Source organism: Ammospiza nelsoni, chromosome Z, assembly GCF_027579445.1.
Source record: "Ammospiza nelsoni isolate bAmmNel1 chromosome Z, bAmmNel1.pri, whole genome shotgun sequence".
Taxonomy (NCBI): Eukaryota; Metazoa; Chordata; class Aves; order Passeriformes; family Passerellidae; genus Ammospiza; species Ammospiza nelsoni.
In genome coordinates, this window is record NC_080669.1 from 87,789,631 (window position 1) to 87,809,049 (window position 19,419).

At 48.1% G+C, this 19,419-nt stretch overlaps 1 protein-coding gene across 1 annotated transcript; it reads left to right on the forward strand.

Annotated features, from left to right (window-relative positions):
• The first annotated feature begins 205 nt into the window (after positions 1-205).
• LOC132087093 (tetraspanin-36-like) lies at positions 206-18,939 on the forward strand. The gene is made up of 7 exons (XM_059493124.1): positions 206-315; positions 11,838-12,029; positions 12,867-12,941; positions 13,400-13,495; positions 14,101-14,253; positions 15,806-15,889; positions 16,718-18,939. The coding sequence occupies exons 1-7, from the start codon at positions 256-258 to the stop codon at positions 16,802-16,804; spliced, it is 747 nt and encodes a 248-aa protein (XP_059349107.1). The 5' UTR covers positions 206-255; the 3' UTR covers positions 16,805-18,939.
• Positions 18,940-19,419: the final 480 nt, after the last annotated feature.

Genomic DNA, 19,419 nt, shown 5'->3' on the forward strand with positions numbered 1-19,419 from the left:
GATATCCCCTTCTAATCACAAAATACAGATAAACAAAAAGCCCCAAAAAATCCCAAACCACGCTGAAGTCACCAGTAATTTGCTTTGACATTTGTTCCCGGCACTCCCCACCCCCTGCTTGGAAATCTGCCGGCTCGGCCACGGGGAAACGCGTCCCGTGTGTGGGCAGGGCAGGGCAGGGCAGGGCAGGGCTGGGGCGGCCCGCGGGGAGCCGGGGCCGGTGCGGCGGCGGCTCAGCCCCAGAGCTGCGCGAACATGGACTGCGGAGTCATCACCTCCAAGACCGTGCTGCTGCTGCTCAGCCTCGCCTTCTGGGTACCGCGGGGCTGTCCCGGGCCGGGGGGGCCGGGGTCTGACAGGGGCACACGCGGCTGGGCCATCCCGCCGTGAGCCGGGCACGGAGCTTGGCCGTGCGCGCTCGTACATTTCTGTAGCAACGCCTAATTACGTGGTTTTAAACAACAAGGAGATTTAGCGGGTTAAGTCTTTAAGGGGAAAAAAAAAAAAAAAAACAACAAGGTCAGAGCTTGTTACTTTTTTTTTTTTGTTCGTTTTTTTCCTCGTGGCGTGTTTTTAATGTTCCCGGGTGTTTTAGTAGTGTTTTTAGTTAAAGCAGTCTACAGCCAGGTTTTGTGGTCGAAAGGAAATGAAGCCGCAAGGCGAGGGCATTGTACAAGGGCTCTGCTCCGTATTTGGGGCGAGAAGGCTTTTGGGGAGGAAAACTGTTTAGAACTTTGTTCCAGCTGTGTCCTTGGCACAGTTACGGCTTTCCGAATCCCTTCCGCGATAGTTATTTACAAGCGAGTGAGAAAATGAGGGTGGTTTGTGTACTTTATAGCCTAACCCGCGTTGGTTTGGGGGTGTCGGCATCGGAGGCTCGTGGCACGGTGCCTCGGGACAGTGGCAGCGGGGCTGGTGGCTGTTCAGAAGAGCTGGGGGGTGTTCTGGTGACCCGGCTGGGGCATTCCCCCTGCGTGGGGAAGTTTGGAAAACCCCCACCATCACCGCGGACCGCCGTGGCACCGGCGTGCTGCTGTAGGAAGGGCCGTGTCACAGCCCAGGCGTGTCGGGCCGGGGGCTGGCGGCTCACGGCTGCTCTGTAGCACCTGGGTGTTTTCCAGACGGGGCGTTCCCAGGGATGCCCCAACCCGCCGGTGACAGCCGGGGCCTGGAGCCGCTCGGCCGGGCTGGGCTCAGCGTGGCAGCGCCCCTTGCTCTGGGGGAAGCAGGGGCTCTTCCTGAAGAGAAGGACCAAAGTTTGCCAAAGAGAGAGGCTACACGAGGAGAGAAAAAATGAGGCAAAAGAAGGAATCCTGCTCGAATTAATCCCTGGGGCCTCGTGGGGTGTGGTGCCGTTTTGTAAAAACATGACTTGCTGCTGGCTGTGGTGAGGAGCTCGTCCCCTCCTTCCTGTGCCTCCTTTATGAGGCCCAGCAGAGTTTATTGCTGCGTGTGCTCCATGTAGCTCCTGAGCCACTGACACAAAGAGAGCTGCAGCTGAGCCACTGCTGCACACCGGGTGACATGATGTCACTGTGTCTGCTTGGTTTGTGGCTATTTTGTTTGGTTTTGTTTTGTTTTGAAGTAGCCACAGAGAACATTGCAGCAGCATCCCTCTGTTTGTATGTGGAAAGCCCCTGAGCCTCAGAACAGGTGTACCTCAGCTTAGCATCATTGTTTGGCTTTCTGGAAATGAAACAGCCTTATATCCTCCTAGAAATGTCTCTGGTGCTTTTCCTTCTGCTGTAGGAGCACTCTCTAGTTGTGATTGGTGATCTTCTTCCATGGACTGTCAGCAATGATCCTTGCGCACGTCTCTGGCCTCTGAATTTGGGGTGACCCAGAGCAGCCCTTTGGGCTGTTTTTCATCCCAGTAAGAGCAGTGCAGCCCGGCACCTGTGGCACTTAGATGCTGCTGCCGCCATTATGTGTGGTAATCACATTCCAGCAGCAGAACTGCAGAACCTGGAATTCTGGTTTAGGAGGGTGGAGATGGAGGGACTGATTCTTTTATGCTCCTGCAGAACATTTCTAACAGTCAGGGCTCTGTAAGTACAAGGCTCCAGATGATTATGAAAACAGGATTTGCCCAGAACATCACAGCCCTTCTCCAAGGAGTAATTCATGTCCAGACATTGCATGCTGCAGATCTTTCCCAGCTCAGAAGTGATTATGGAAAATAATTCACCACCTGCATAGTCAGCAGATGGTGCAAATGTGGCTCTTTGACAGAAGTTATTACTTAAGAATATCCTAAAAAGGCAAAAAATCCTCTTTTGGCTATCTGATCGTTATCATGCAGAGTGAAGGAAGTCAGATCTTCCACTATGACAAATCAGGCTTCCTAAATGAGGTGAAAAAACAGCTTTTCTCCTAAGCACTCGGCTCAGCATCATACGTGCAGGTCATTCTGCAGGTCAGGCACCTGTGCATAACTCCTCCCAAAAACTCAGTGATTAAAGATTATTTAATTATAAGGTTACCACAGGTGGTGCTTCAGGCTGTGGGAGTTCTTCCCATCTCCTCTTCTGCTCTTGAGCACCTACCAATTAGGCGCAAGTGAGTGGTAGTTTCGGTGAGTGGGTGCTGGCCTGCTCCAGGTGAAGGCTGGGGATGCAGGTTTATCTCATGGGTCCCAAAAGAGGGAGAGGAAGTGTCAGAGCAGACCACGATGTTCTTGGCAGTGTCTTTTGAGGGGACTTGGCTGGGTGAGATGTGATGATGCTCCTTTCAAAGGAGAGAGGTGGAATGCTGGGACTCACTTCCTGGTCCAAGGGAAGAAATGGGAATGTTAAAACTAGATGGAAGCTTCATGCTCCAGTATTTCTGTATAATGTGCAGTAAGCACCTTCCAGTCGCTGTTAACCTCAAAGCATCCAGCACCTTGCCCCTGCTCACCTTCAGCCTCATTGTCACTGAGCAGGTCTCTGCCTTCAGAGGGGGTTTGGCATCCACTGGTGGTCCTGAGGATGAGGAGCTGAACTCCCACCATCCTTGTGGGCCCCCTCCAACGCAAGACATTCTGAGTCATCTCCAGAGGACTGCCTTAGGTGCTCCTGCAGTGAAAATCCTGTTTCCCCAGATTTCCCATTCACTTCTAAGCAGAGGTGGGCACTGCCCCAGCCTCCTTGCTTGACTTGCCCAACAGCAGGGAGAAGCATAAGGACAAATTCCTGCCTAGGGTGCTTCAGTAGGACCAGGGGATTGGAGAGAGCAGCATTTGATCTGCTGGCAAGAAGTGCAGCCCCCTGCCATGGGCAGGAGCACCTTCCACTAAGAACAGGTTGCTCAAGGAATCACTGTATTGCTGTGGTTCACTCTAAATAATTTTAAGTGATTTGGAGGTATAAAGTTACCCACAAGAAAAATTCCTGCATGTGTGAATGGTTTAAAATCACTCATGCCCGTAATGAGTACTTTGGGAATGCTTGCTCTGGAGCCTCAGTCAGAGAGGAATCTGGATACTTCTAATTAACAATGCACTGGATACTTTTAATTAACAATGTATTGAACAGCAAAGGTTACATTGAGGAAGGGAAGGGGAAGGTGGTTGGGAGGGTTCCTTGGGAGTTGGAACCATGGTGATTTTTAAGGTCCCTTCCAACCCCAGCCATTCTATGATTTCTAGCTCATTTCTGAATGGTGAGAGCAGAGCAGCCACATGATGACATGATGCAGTGGTCACGGGATGGGGCGGATGCCTGGGCACTTTGGCGTGATCCTTTTGAGCATGCCTTGAAAGGGTAAAGTTGATCCTTGTTTAAAATTGTTCTCCCCAAAATCAGGAAGCCGCACTGAACTGGCTTTGAGGAAAATGGGCTTTGCTGATTGTATAGGGCCTCACAGACTAAATTAAAATGAAGGTGCTGTGTGGTCAGCACAGGGGAGGTGTTGGGACAGTGATGCAGATTCCAGGCAACAACCTCAGCCAGAGGGTCCCTGTGGCTATGAAGGGACTCTGGGTGGCCAGGCTGTGTATCCATCTCTAAAAGCACTTTGGTCTCTTCAAAGGTTACCAAAACCACAGTTTGACAGGCTGAGAAGGTGGGGGTGTCAGCCTGGAGATGAGGAAGTTGTGTGAAGGCCATGTGGAAATCAGCCTTCCAGTGTCTGACAGGGGCTGCAAAGAAACCATAGAGGGATTCTTCATCAGGAGCTGTACTGATGGGAGAATGGCTTCACACTGAAAAGAGGGGAAATTCAAGGTAGATGCTGGGAAGGAATTGTTCCTGTGAGGGTGGTGAGGCACTGGCATAGATTGCCCAGAGAGCAGAAGTGTTCCAGACCAGGTTGGACAGGGCTTGGAGCACCCCGGGACAGTGGAAGGAGTCCCTGCCCATGGCACGGGGTGGAGCTGGGTGAGTTTTGCAGGTCCTTCCAACCCAAACCCTCCTGGGATTCTGTGGTTCCATGTTGTGGAAGTCCATGTGGTAATTACAAGGGCTCAAGAGGTCCCATTTGGTACCTCTGTAGCAAGATTTAGGATTAGCTCTGCTGTGATTTAGGTGCACCTTGGTTTAGTTGCAGCGTCCAGTGTCTGAGCCTGGAGTAGCTGATTGAGAAATTGGGGTGGTTCGGAAGGCAAATATTGAACTACAGGGTGTTTTGTGTCCAGACGGGCTGCTCGGATCCAAAACAGCCTGGCACTGGCTGATAAACCAATCCATGCCCAGCTGAAGCTACACTCCCTGCAAGCTCATGCCCTGCAGTCTGTGTATTTGGGGAGAATACGAGTGAAGATGGGGTTCTCCTCTTCCTGGTCCTGTTGCCTCAGTGATTGTGATTAACAGCAGCACCATAGCCCCAAGGCAGGCGATTAAGCATTAGGAACTGGGACAGGATTCCTTGCTTTGCACTTCTGTACAGTGTCTCCGTGAGGACATCCCACCATTTGTGCTTTTTAGGTACATGCTGGCTTTTAGGGAATGAAAAATAACCTTGGAATTAGGCTTGGAGAACAAAAGGCAGCATGCTAAAACAACTCTCAAGGCAGATATTTACTTAATATAGCCTGAAAACAAGCCCACTACACTCAGAATCCCCTCTGAGTGTGTGGTTTTGCAGCATGTAAACTGCAAGAAAATGTTGGTTTAGGTTTGGCGATTTTTTTCTCCTGAAAGAGAGACATAGGTTTTCAGAGCCTTTTTGCAGCTGCTCATTGTTTTCATTTGAGGAAGAAAAGGAAAAAGCAAGCAATTCCCACCATACTCAGCAAGCAGCCTGAGGTGTGTTTTGAAGGCAAGCTGAAACATGCCCCTCAGCTGTACATCCCAGCTGAATATTTGGGCGTAACAGACCTTGATGAGTTTGCTGTGACTTGGTATAGCTTGGCTCAGAACAGTTGTCTGGGTTCTGTCCCACCTTTGTAGCTCACCTGAGGAAACTGATTTGAAGGTTTTAGTTTGAGGGTAATGACTGCCACGGGATTGGCAGGAATTCTCTCCTGGGGCTGTTGGTGCTGCTGGAATTGAGGGCAGCCTCACAGCTTTGGTGCTTTTTGCTCCAGCCCAAAGCCAGCTCCAGCTTGCTGAATTCAGTATTTTTTATTATTTTGTAAATCAGTGTTTTCACAATGTGAAGATCTGAGGGAACATAGCAGCTTTGTGTACCAACAGAAGACCCCATCCTGCCTCCAGCCCTGGCTCCAGCAGCACAAGGAGCTGGAGCTGCTGCAGCCAGTGCAGAGGAGGCCACGGAGCTGCTGCCAGGGCTGGAGCCCCTCTGCTCTGGAGCCAGCCTGGCACAGCTGGGGCTGTTCAGCTGCACCAGAGAAGCTCCAGGGACACCTCAGAGCCCCTGCCAGGGCCTCCAGGGGCTCCAGAAGAGCTGCACAGCCCCTGGGGACAAGGCAGGCAGGGACAGCACCCAGGCAATGGCTCCCACTGCCAGAGGGCAGGCACAGATTTTGGCACATTGGGAATTAGGAATTGCTGGCTGGGAGGGTGGGCAGGCCCTGGCACAGGTATCCTGGCACAGCAGCTTTGCTTGCTCCTCTGTGTCTGTGCTTGCCCAGATGATGCTGTCAGTGCCCAGTGACAAGGCCAGCGAGCACAAGCTGAAGCACAGGATGGTCCCTCTGAACATCAGAAACCTTTTTCACTGCAAGGGTGACCAAGCACGGTCACACACTGTCCTGGGTGAAGCCAGAGGACACAAATGTGGCAGTACCTGATTTATCGTTTAGAGAAATTAATACCGTAAGCAGGGTAGGAAACGGTACCTGGAGCCAGGAGGTCCCTTCCAGCTGGCAGAGTTCTAAATCCAGGATGGAAAAGGGAGAGAAAGTTGTGCACATGGGATGGGAGGTGCTGAGCTGGGGTCACTCTCATTGCTGGGAGAAACCAGCTTTGCCTCGGGCCAAGGGACCCTCAGTTCTGGGAAGTGCCTGGTGCATGTGGCCCAAGGGGGGTTTTAAACTGGTTAAAATGAGGATAAAGCAAAAAAAGCTTTCTCAAAAGTGCTCAGTGTCTTTCTTTTCCTCTAAAATCCTAAGAAAACCTCTTGCTCCCTGAAAATGGAGTAGTGCAGCAGCCAGGGAGGACTTGAAACTGTGGCAGTGAATGGGAAGAATAAATCTTGTAGTACAATAAATCAGCAAGGGAGCCAGGTAGTAATTCTCTTTGCCATGCAAGCTGGCTGTTGGGTAATAAAATACATTATTTATGGAGGAAATGTGCAAAGTCTTTTGAGCAGAAGATTTACCTGTCAAGGTAAATCAAAACCACTTCTTGTACACAGAAAAAAAGCCAAAAAACAAAGATATGGAGTGTCTTCTGTATTAGGGAGAAGATGGGCAGCTGTAACTAAGGCCAGTGTTGCTGGGGGCTGATTCTAGATATGAGAGACATGGGGGCAGCACAGGAGTAATAACTGTAATTGGCAAAGTAATAATTGAAGTAATAATTTTCTTCTGATTATGCAAAAATACTGGTAAAAAAAAGTGGGATTTGAGCCTTAAAATTAACTCAGGCAGCTCTGTGAGCTGACTTTCTAATGATGAGTTTGGTGGCAGTGGTTCAGAAAGGGTTTGTGGGGATATTCATAGTTCTTCCAGTTTGTATTTGCAGTAGTTTGCTTTGGAAGACTGCCTCTCTTACTGTGTCATGAAAAATTGTATTGTTTCTCTTATCTGTCTTTGCCCATAGAAAGTTAATGATACAGGAAAAATCCAGCCAGCCTGAGTTTTGTGCTGTGGTGGATATTAGTGCTGGCCCTGGGAAAGTCCCATTGGACAAAGGAGAAATGTCTGTAAGTCTCATAGCCTCAATTTTTTACTGTACAGAGGCTGCATCTTGCCGGACACACGGGGTGAATTCAGAATTCACCCTGTTCTTAAACTTCTCCTTTGAACACTACAGCTTTGTTACTCTGTATTTTTAATTTTCCAGCCTTTTCAAAATAAAGTCTTGTACCAGTTTGCAGTAACAGATCAAGTCATAGAATCAACACTCTGAAATGGGAGGATGCTGGGAGAAACCTTTTAAAAAGTACCCCAAATCCTCCAAGCAGCAGACACTGCCTTTTAACATCACAGTTGGTAGTTTGGCTCCTTTGCTGTACCTTATCTGGGTTTGGCAGGGGACAAAGAAGCCTGTGCTGATAACTGTGAACCAACACTAACCTCTGTTCTCAGCCATCACGTAAGGTTGGCTCATGAAAACAGAGAAGTAAAGGTGGAAAAGCACCTGTTCTGCCTCACTGACAGGAAAAAAAAAAAAAAAAAAAATATATATGAAACATTTGCATGTATTTTAGAGCAGTGGTATAGAGGAAGCTTTAAGCAGCCCCTTCTATGTCTGTGATTAAGTGGCATGAAGTATTTGCATGGCTAAAAGCCTACTGAACAGGGTAGGGACTTTTGTTCATCAGCATATTAAAGAGTGGAACACAAAGAGGCTTGTTGCATTTTTAAAAATACATAAAATTGGTGTTTTCCAGCAGCTGTCCTGTTCAGCACCAGTGAGACAGTGCAGGGTTCTGTTTCATGGGCGGCAGTGAATATTCACAGTGCTCTGTGTGTGTTATGTGACTGAGAGTCCCCCCGTGTTGTGTTTGCCCTCTGTGCGCCTGCTTCCCTGGCTCAGCTGAGCCTGGAAGGGCTTGGTGAGCCCAAACCTCAGCCTGGGAAAGTCTGCTGACTGCCACAGCTCGGCTTTCTCTCACTCAGCCCCAAGGAGCTCACTTTTTCACGCTCAAATAGTTTTTCTGCTTTCTGTCAAGGGTGTGGGATATGAAAAATTGAGTGATTGTGGCCCTAGGTCCTTGGAGGGTGCGAGCCGCGGGGGCGAGGCAGCAGAGCTGCCCAGCTGTGGAAAGGGGTTTTCTTGCAAAATTTCCTTTTGCCTCATCTCGTCATCTTGTCCTGAGGAAGTCACCAGCACGGTAAAGAAGCAGGAGCAGTTTCCTGAGGCTGGTCAGGGGTGGGTGCTGCGCTGGCTGTGGGGGGCCCAGGGGAGGTGCCTATCCCGGATCCAGCCCGAGTCACCCCGGGCTGCCCGTGCCAGGGCTTGTGCCCACATTGTGTGAGCCTGCTGGGCACCAGGCCTGGCTGCAAGCACGCTGGCAAGCTGGAGACCAACAAAAATTGTGACAAAATGTGTATTTCTTGGCATAATCCTAGCATCCTTTGTGCCATTTTAGATGGGTTTGAGGACGTGGCTGACTGATCGTGGAAAAGGACGTATTTGGTCTATTCCTCCTCAAAACTAATTGCTCAAACTGGCCTGCGTGTTTGTTTATTTCTTGAGACCCAACAGAAACCTAGTCAGACATATTTTGAAATCCATCTTTCGCAATGCAAAGGACTTGTCCTTCTAGAGAGGTACATCTTAGTACATCTTCATCTTAGATCTAGAAATGGGCTACAGGTTTTGTGATGTTGAGGTGAAACAAATCCCTCCACCAGATTTTGAATTTGACTTAAATTCTGGAAAGGCTTAAGGGAAGAGTTCTGATTTAAGCTCTGAAGTATTTTTCATCTTTGCTCTCAAAAATTCTCTCAGGGACTCACCTGCAAAAATCAGGGAAGAGGTCATTATCTTTGATGCCTTCTATTCCTGAGTGACCCTGCTCTTCAAGGCTTCAGGATTCTTCCAAATGAATTAAAAACCATGGGTGAAGTTGCGGCAGTATCTGTGGTCATCTTCCTTTAAGTCTTTTCCCAAAGACTTCTGGTTTTGCCTCATTACTCTTCCTTTTTCTGCTTGGAAGCAGAAGTTTGGAAATTTTAGTAAACTTCTTGCTGGTTGTGCCTGGTCTCTGACCAGAAGCAAGTCAATCCTGAGTATTGCAATAAAACCCACTGTGAAAGTGCTTTATATTCAAGGTCCTTGAACTTAACACTAGACCTTCTGTTTTTGTCTTGCAGTCATGGAGCTTTGCTGGTCCTGGCTTTAGAGGCCTTTGTGAATTGGCTTTATAATTTTTTTTTCTTAATTCTTGGCAGCCTTTTACTTGCAGCAAGGTCTTTCTTAGCTCCCCACAGCCTGGGAGCTTTGTTCTTTAGCATGTCCTGTGCTGCTTCCTTTGTATTGCCTGTTGAGCACACTGGAAATGGATGGAAAATGAAGTATGGATGAAAAATGAAGAATGTTTCTTCACCATGGTAGAGGGGGACCTTGGAAAAGACACTGGAGTGACAGGACAAGGGGGAATGTCTTCCCACTGCCAGAGGGTGGAGTGAGGTGGGACACTGGGGAGGAATCACCACACTGTGGTTGTGGTGGTGGTTGTGAGACCCTGGCACAACTTCGCTTGCCCCTCTGTGACTGTCCTTGCCCAGATGATGCTGTTTCAGAGCAGAGAACAGGTGGACAGACACGTGTGTCCAGCCTTCCGTCCAGGCCAGAAATACAGGGCACACTTTTTGAGTCATGCCCCTTCATTCTTTTTGTGCAATCGAAGGCAAAGAGGGATGGAGGTGACGAGTCCCCACCTCCACCTTTACTGTGGCAGCGGCTCTCTGGCCACAGAGAGAAACAAACCACTTTCCCAGAACCATGCCTGGGAAAGGCTGTGAGAAGATCAGAGAAAAGAATGAGAAACAATTCTTATCCTCGCTTGCTGCACCTGTTGTTGTGCACATGTGGAATGTGTTATGGGGATTTGTTTACCAAAGGGTGTTTTTTTTAATTAGCCAATGGTGATGGTGTTTGGATTGGAGAAGCAATCAATTCCACCTGTAGAAAACTAGGGTATAAAAAAGCAATGGGTTTCTTAATAAATTAAATTATCAGCCTTCTGTGAATACATGGAGTCTCTATGTTGATTATTACCCAGCTGGGGGCCCATTGCTGTGACACTTTACTGCTGCTGCCATTCCAAGCACATTTCCTGTCCCACTTTCAGTTCAGGAACAGAGTGTTGAGGGAGAAGGTGAGGCTGCTTCTCCTCAACTCCTCACTCCTGTGGTGAAGTGGGAAGGCAGTGGTGCCCTTTGAGATAAAGTGGTCTCATCCTTTCCCTGCATCCCTAAAAAGGGGTGACAGGAAAAAGTCATGGTCACCCTACACCTGTAGACAGGGAAATAGGAAAGAGATTTCCTTCAAAGAGAGGAAAAATGAAAGGAAGCTTTAGCAACCACTTTCATCATTACCATATTTGAAAACCCAGTGCGTGTACAGAAGAAAAACAAACAACCTGAGAATTAGGAATTGGCAATCCTATTCCTTTTCCTGATATCCCGCTTTGCAGAGGACCTGCTGTGTCTGAGCCCCAGGGCAGCAGGATCTTGCAGGTCCTGTACTAAATGTCTGGCTTCATCACTTGGTGCATCTGACCCAGTAATTCTGGGGTACAGACAGCATCCAGGAATGCAGGATTGTGGGATGGGAGCTGTCTGAAACAAAGGATGCTCCTGCACTTGGAGGTAATTGAAGGGCAGGCAGCAGACCTGGCTGGAGGGGAAAGAGCCAAACAAGGTCAAGGAATTAGTCAGTCCCAGCTCCAGCATGAGGAGTGTTTGATTAATTAAAACGTACAGTGCTGGGAAGGTAATGAACTGCTCCAAGGCTGCATGATGAAATCCTGCTGTGACCCGTTGAAAACAATCTGTCTGGTTTCCCTCAAGTTTCCAGAATGTGAATATCGGGGGTGCTGCATTTTCTTTGTGCTGCAGGATTACAGAGGGTGGATGAGCCATCCTGACTCTTGAGAGAATTTTTTTGTGCCATCAGTAAGGGCATGGCTGAGCCTTTTGGTGTTGTTTCCAGGGCTATACCCAGTCCAGTGGGTACAAGTCTTTGATCTCCAGGGCAGCTGCCACTGATGCACTCTACCTTGGCCTCAATCAGCAAAACACCCTTCTGGGAGAGAGATTATTTTAAAGGCTGCAGAAATCTGTTTCCTGCAGGAAAAGGAGGGACTGCTTTGCTGAGACTAGGTACATTTGGGCCTGCCTTAGTGGTTAATGAGAATGCAAAGAATGAGTTTTTCTCAAAAGTAAATTTAAAAAAATTAAAAACCACAACAAAAACAAAAAAAAACCAACCATGTGGTGATCTGATTCTCGTTAATGCAGCCTTGGGTGGGATGTAGTGTGAGCTTGGCATTCTGCAAAGACATTGATGCAAGTCTACAGACATCAACCTTTCACCTCAGCTCCTGTGGTGCCTTATTATCAAGGGAGCGGAGTAATACAGTGAATTTTGTCTTCTCTGTGTTCAAGTTTGAATGCCTCAATTAGATAATAGTTTCAGATTCAGCGGTTTTTTCCATCTAGTTCTTTGCACACTGTAGCCATTATTTCTAAAATCTCTATTAGAAAACAATCCATTATTAGTTTCCAGGTCAGAGGCTTAATAAGCAGCTGCTGATCACTTTTCCTTACTGCATTTCAGGCGGCAGCAGCAGGCCTCAGCTATGTCGGGGCGTACATCATCAACACCTACAAGAGCTACGACAACTTTCTGCAGGACAAGTACGCCCTGCTGCCGGCCGTGATCATCGTTTGCGTGGCCGTGGTGATGTTCACCATCGGGCTGATCGGCTGCTGCGCCACCTTCCGCGAGTCCCGGGTCGGCCTGGGGCTGGTGAGTGTCACCGCGGGTGTCGCCTGCCTCCCGCCGGCACGGGAGAGAGGCGGACAGAGGGAAAGGTCCTGGTGATACGCGCTGCTGAAGCACTGCTGGTTCGTGCGAGTCGCTTTGAGCTGGGATGCTCTGGTCCGCCCCAGCTGGCTCAGGGAAGATGAGTGCGGGAGCAGCAAGTTTTGAGGAGTGAGGCGGTGAAGGAGCAGGAGGAAATATGAGTTTCTAAGCAAGCAAGCAAACCAGATGTGTATCAGTCTTTCTGCAGGCTTTAATCCTCGTGCCTTGACTGCTCACAGAATTACTTTTAAAAATCCAGAAAGGTTCACTTAGAGTAGCTTCATGCCCTGAATGCAATGTGAGCCCAACAGGGAGTGCACAATGTACCTGACTCGGTCTCCCCTTTGACATCCACCTTGTCAAGTGTTCCACAGGCTCTTCACACAGGTCACACCGTGGCAGTGCTCAGCATCAGGCACAGAGCCTGTGGAGCCACAGCCATCGTCCCAGCCACGCACAGCAATCCCCAAAACATTTGGGTTGGACAGGACCTTAAAGCTCATCCAGTTCCAACCCCTTTTCCATAGGCAGGGACAGCTTCCACTAGACCAATCAATGCAACCAGGTTGCTCCAAACCCTGTCCAACCTGGCCTTGAACAATTCCAGGGGTGAGGCAGCCACAGCTTCTTCTATTCTAAATTATATTCTGGTAACTATTTTGATTGGAGAGGCAATAAGAGATAACAATAACTTACTGCTGTAAAGTAATGTGAAGTGTATTGAGCAGTTGAATTCAAGTGCTGGGGGATTTTCTCTTACGGTCTCTTTTTTATTTTCAGTTCTTGGCCATTATCCTGGTTATCTTCATTGCAGAAGTGTCCGCTTTTGTCTTTGGATTTGTTTACAGAGAAAAGGTAAATTAAGAATTTTTAGCTTCTCTGTCCCAACATAAAAGTAAAGAACAGATCTCACATTGTTTGATCATTCCAATTTATCTGGGTTGTTTGTTTTTTTTTTTACTTCATCCCCTGTCCTGCAACCTGCAGAGCAAATGGGAATGGGGATGTCTTTTCTGGGAACATAGTGAATATATAAAGTACCTGGCAGATATCACAACAGTCTCTGAGTTGGATTAAACAGTTGTTGATGCTCTCAAAGGAAGGCTTTTCCATCAAGGGCAGCAAGATTCTACCCAGGAACATGATTCTGGCTAAGGGCCACCTGAATTTTGTCTAAAACATTGCTTGATTTTTCTTATTTCTTATTTTCCCCCTTGACTTATTTGAGATACAGATCTTTTGCAGTTTCCACCAGATAAAATGTTCAGCTCTCACATTAAAATCATGTGCATTGCTTTTCTCTGTCTAAACAGGTAAAAACTGATGTGCAAGGTACAATGCGCTCCGTCTTTGAGAAGTATGATGGCCAAAACCCAGAGTCTAGGGTTGTGGATTACTTGCAAGAACAGGTAAGAAAATATTTAAGCATTGTTTGGAAAACAATGTTTGGGTCCTAAACAAGGAATTTAAGCTGGGAAAGGTGGGGAGAGGATGAGTGGGGCGGTATCCTGGAGCTTGGCTCTGTGTTTAGCATCCAATTCTCCAAGGCAGCTGAGGGTGCTCCTCACTTTGCAGAGCTGGTGTGTCCAGGCTGTGGGTGTGACATTCATGCAGGCAGGGATGTGGCTGATGTGAATGACATTTGCATCACAGCAAATAAGTGCATAGGAATAGCTGTTGCTGAGAGCACCACACCATAAAATAGTGAGATGATGGAAGATTCTGCCCTTCAACTTGTCACCTTCCTGTTGGAGCTTTCACAAAGAATAAACTAAGAGGGACATGATAATGTATGGAGATTGACTTATTACATCTGTGATTGTTTTCCTGAAGCACTGCTGCTTGTAAATCTGCTGCAAGCTACTGGCAGCTCTGGCTATGCCTAAGAGAAGTTTAACTCACCACGAGCATTCATATATATGAACATATATTATATATATATAATGTAACTAGTAATACATATGTATAATGCTATGTAACAGTAACTGCTGTGTCACTGTCCTGTGTTTGGTAGCTTCACTGCTGCGGGGTTAAGAACTACAGCGACTGGACCACCAGCCAGTGGTTTAATTCCACTGGGAACAACAGTGTTCCTCAGAGCTGCTGCCAGCAAGAGGCCAAGAACTGCACCGGGCACCTGGATCAGCCGCAGGAGCTCAACACACGGGTGAGGATGAGGGGCTCGGGGTCACACCTGGGCCGTGTTCATTTTCAGCTGTGCAAGTGAAGGGAGACCACCCATCCTTTGATCAGCATCGAACTCCGATTTATTGATCCAACATGCACATTTTATAACCATGTTAATTAAGCTCATGCATATTGCAAAACCCGAGCTCATCATTGGTCACAGATTAAACATCAACCCCTCCTTTTGTTTTCAATACCTGTGGTTTGTTATTGAGACCAAGACTTGTTTTTCTCATCCTGGTATGAACGGTTCTCAAGGCCTCCATGTTTGTCACTCTGCTTTCCCATAACTATCCAAGGACAAGGTATTTACTTGTTATTAAAAAGCAAGCCTGAGAATTCTGCTGTTTACAATAACGTGTCTGAGAATTTTGTTGCTTACAAGAACAGGCTTGAAAATTTGCTGCTTACAGCTGCCTTTTACTTTTCAATCAGCTGTATGTGATTATGGCATGTCTGAACAAAACTCTATAAGCCATGTCTGAGCAAAATTCTCCAACAAATTCCCCCTTTTTTCTTTTATGCACAAGGAGGTTAGTCTGCTAGGGTTTTTCTATTATTCTACTGACCATATCTTGAATACAATTAAAAATACAAGGTAAAATAAGTAAAAGCATTTAAAAGCACACTCAGTATCTCTATATTCAGCCAGGTGGAACTGTGGAGAGAAGCACGCCAGGCACAGTTTAGGGATATAGCCGTAGTTGTTTAAATAGATCTGGGGCAGGGAAACAACTCATCTGGGATTGACTACACTGAATCTGGAGGATGATAACGCTCTGAGGGCTGGAGCTCCTCTTCTCTGGAGCCAGCCTGGCACAGCTGGGGCTGTTCAGCTGCACAAGAGAGGCTCCAGGGACACCTCAGAGCCCCTCCCAGGGCCTCAAGGTTGCCCGTAAGGAAGATGAGGTCAATCATTTTAGCAGGGCCTGTTGCAACAGGACAAGGGGTAATGGTTTTAAGCTAGAAGAAGATCAGTGTAGATCAGATATGAGGATAGGCAGGCCCTGGCCCAGGGTGCCCAGAGCAGCTGTGGCTGCCCCTGGATCCCTGGCAGTGCCCCAGGCCAGGCTGGATGGGGCTTGGAGCAGCCTGGGACAGTGGGAGGTGTCCCTGCCATGGCAGGGGGAGCCTGAATGATCTTGTAAAGTCCCTTCCAACCCAAACACTCTATGATTCCAAATGCCATACTGCGTTCTCCAGTCTAGGGCACAAAGCCCTAAGCTGACTTTCATAGATCATATTGATGGCCATTCTGTCTCTGAGTTTTGGGCACTTGTTTAAATGACCAGAGCCAGAGGAAATTCAGACGCAGCCATGTCAGTAAATTGCAGTTTGTCAGTGCCTCTCCTCATGCAGGAGGAAATAAGCCACCAGGTCTGGAAGACAAGAATGGACTTCCTCAGACCTGCAGTGTGGATTAGACAGGCCTTACCAGGCCCTGCTGCCTTGGGAGAGCTGGGGGGAATAATAAAAACTTCCTGCTGGATGAACACCTTTTAACATGTTTTTACCTCTCTCTTTCATGGCAGGGCTGTGCTCAGGAACTGGAGTCTGGGCTGCAGAGTGTTATCAGCTATGCCATGCTTGTAATCCTGGGGTTTGCCATCGTAAAGGTAAACACTCCTGTCTCTTCCCTCATGGAAAATAGTACTGTTTGCCCTTGGATCTCAGGTCTTCTTCATCTTCACTGTCCTAACAGCCTACAGCTTTCTTCTGCCTCTGGAGCAGACTCAGTCCTCTGTTCCTCAGTTGTGTTTTTCCCACTGTCTCCATTTCATCTGCCTCACAATGATGGGAGGGATTCAAAAAGTAGTAGAGGATTTGGGATGGAAATTCACTGTGGAATCCATTTTATCATAGTCACGGAATCCCGGGATTGTTTGGGTGCTAAGAGACCTTAAAGCCCATCCAGTGCCACCCCTGCCATGGGCAGGGACACCTCCCACTGTCCCAGGCTGCTCCCAGCCCCATCCAGCCTGGCCTGGGGCACTGCCAGGGATCCAGGGGCAGCCACAGCTGCTCTGGGCACCCTGGGCCAGGGCCTGCCCACCCTCCCAGCCAGCAATTCCTAATTCCCAATGTGCCACCTAACCCTGCCTTTCCTAGTGGAAAGCCATTCCTGTCACTCCTTGTCCAAAGGTGTGCTTAAATAGTTTGGAGAACTCATCCCCAAACAATCCTAGCCTTTCACTGAAATTTTCCCCATGGCAAGATAAATATTAATTAATGTGAATGTACTGATTAATGGAACAAACCAGAGAGGACACACTCCAGGCTGGAACTATTACTGGGAATTGGTATGCAAAAATAACACTTCATGCAGATGTATTTTTAAATGAGTTTTTTCCATATAATGAAGTCATTCGCTGTGTAGGTGTTTAGTCTGACAACTGAAACAAACACAGCAGGACTTAGTCCCTTGTGCACTCCCTCTTTTCCAGTTCTTCGGCATGCTGAGTGTCTGTGTGCTTACTTGCAAGAAAGAAGAAAGTGGATATCAGCCTCTTAACTCATGGGTGTTTGCCTAATAAACCGAGAACATCCTTGCTTCCTGACGATGAAACTGACTTGTGATCACACCACAGCTTTCTGAAATGTTATGCTAAGTTTGGACCTGTGGCTACCGGTAGTACTAGGTGGTGTAGTAGGCTCCAGAAAGAAACTTTCTTCTGACCTTCTTTCCTCTGCCCCAAAAACATGCAGCAGAAACTTTATCTTTTAATCAACAAAATGATGGAGACCTCAGGAGGGGTTTCAGTTGCCTGCACAAACCTCAGATCACTCCCCTGATGTGGTTTAAACAATAAAAGAAACTTCTGAATGCCAGGTTTAAATACTTTTCATAGGCATGGGAATTGGTAGTATGTTTTTTTCTATGTCTGATTGTGCAGTTTCAGATTTTTTTCCCCTTTCTTATGTCACATGTTGTAATTCTGTTTACTGCAGAGGTTGTTAGTGCAAGACAACCCCACGCTTAAAGTCTAGAAGAAGCATTTGTGTGGTTGTTTGGAGCAGCTAGCAAAGATGAAAAACCCCAGGTTTTGAGCTTTTGGGCTCAGAACGCTCTCTTTGGTTTGTTTCTAATCTCTTAATTATTAACATTAAAAATTCCTTATGAAGCTGGGCTTTTGAACATTTTCCTCCTCCTTTTTCTATGGTTTGCCTGGGGAAATTACTGCCACGTTTCCACCCTGACCATGTTTTTCTGCTAAAATACTAAGAAGATACAATCTTGTACTAAGCAATTTAAATAATATGCTGTAGCACTGCTTTTGTACATTTCTATTCTCCTTAGTTCTGCTGGACACAGACTGGATTGTATCCCTGCTTTAACACAGTCCTTCTTTAACTCGTTTTTATGTTAATCTATTTATAAGCTTTTCAGAATTTTGGGGATAGAGAACAGAGGGAACTGTGAGCTTTTATGTATCAGGGAATTGTGGAAAAGCAAGACATTCTGCTGATTCGTTCCTTGGAGAGATAAGCAGCCTGTCCTCAGTAAAATAAACCTTTATATTTGTGGCTAAAAAGTATAGAAGACACACCAGCATGAGCATATGTATGTAGAAAACTGATTTTTTTATTGAGGGCTTTGTCTTCTGTTAAATGCTGAAATAAACTGAATTTATACAACCAAGTAATAAATAGTGAGGCGGTTGTTGGTCGACGCTATCACAATTCTCTGGAGGGAGTAAAGTCCTCAGGGGCGGAACCAGAGCGGGAGGCTGAGGGCGCTGCCTCAGAGAGGTCCCGGTCGGCTCCCTCGGCAATCCCTTCTTTCCCCCCACCCTGAGCCGCCCTGCCTTCCATTCCCGCAGCGTTCAGCGATCCCGGCTCCTTCTCACCCGGCTCCGCTCAGCAATTCCGCCTTTCGTTCCCGCTCTCCTCAGCGATCCCGCCTCCCTTCGCGCCCGGCTCTCCTCAGCGACCCGGTTTCTCTTACCGCCCCTCTCAGGGATCCCGCTTTCCCTTCCCGCCCGGTTCCCTGACCGATCCCCTCAGCAATCCCGCCTTTCCTTCCCGTTCCCCTCAGCAATCCCGCCTTTCTTCCCATTTCCCTCAGCAATCCCGCCTTCCGCCCTTCCTTCCCGTCCCTCTCAGCAATCCCGCCTCCCTTCGCGTTCGGCTGTCCTCAGCGACCCGGTCTCCCTTACTGCCTCCCCTAGCGATCCCGCTTTCCCTTCCCGTTCCCTTCAGCAATTCCGCCCTTCCTTCCGTTCCCCTCAGCAATCCCGGCTCCACTCAGCAATCCTGCCTTCCGCCCTTCTTTGCCGCTCTCCTCGGTGATCCCGCCTCTCTTTCCCCCCTCCTGGCCTTCCTGCCCTGCTTCCCTCAGCAGCCTTCACCTTCCACCCTTCCCTTCCCGCTGTCCTTTATGACTTTCCGGTTTTTTCTCGCCTTTGGTTAAAGCAACTTATGTGAAATTACTTGTACGAGAGGAGTTTGCCTAGTGAAGGAAAGAGCCTGTTTCAAGCCGTGCGTTAAGATTACATCACCCAAATAAATGTGCATTAGGTGGGCGGAGAATATGCAGTAAGCGGGCGTGTTCGTGTGAATTTTAATGTATAACAGATGTAACTTTTTACCCCCTGGCAAGCTGATTAGTTGGAACGTCCTCCTCGCACGCTGCGCTGAATAAACAATGTCTTGTTTCTAAGGTGAACTCTGTGTCTTTGTTCACAGAGCTCCTAAAAACGATACCTTCCACACTCCCGCTCCCCCCAGAGCTCCCGCCTCACGCCCTTCCTCCCAGCCCTCCCAGACTCACAGAATTATAGTCAAAGGCTGGAAAACACCTCCGACATCGTGCGGAACCCCTAACTGATCCCTTTTTGTAACCCAGACCACAGCATCGAGTGCCACGTCCAGGCTTTCCTTGAACACCTCCAGATGAGGACTCCAGACCTCCCCGTGCAGTCCCTTCCAATGGCCAGAACGCCCTTTCCATGAAGAAATTCCTCCTGAAGTCCAACCTGAGCCTCCCACGCCACAGCTTGAGACCATATCCCCCTGTCCTATCCTATTTCCTTGTCCTGGAAAAAGAGACCGAGCCGCACCTCGCCCACAACCTGCTTTACAGTACCCAGCATTCCGCCCGGCTTTCCCTCAGCGCTGCTCCCGCTCCGCCCTTTCCGCCCGCCCT

Coding starts and splice junctions, on each gene's coding strand:
- LOC132087093 (XM_059493124.1), top strand. CDS start 256: ATGGACTGCGGAGTCATCACCTCCAAGACCGTGCTGCTGCTGCTCAGC. Junction 14,254..15,805: donor CGCAGGAGCTCAACACACGG/GTGAGGATGAGG, acceptor CTTTCATGGCAG/GGCTGTGCTCAGGAACTGGA. Junction 15,890..16,717: donor TGGGGTTTGCCATCGTAAAG/GTAAACACTCCT, acceptor CCTCTTTTCCAG/TTCTTCGGCATGCTGAGTGT.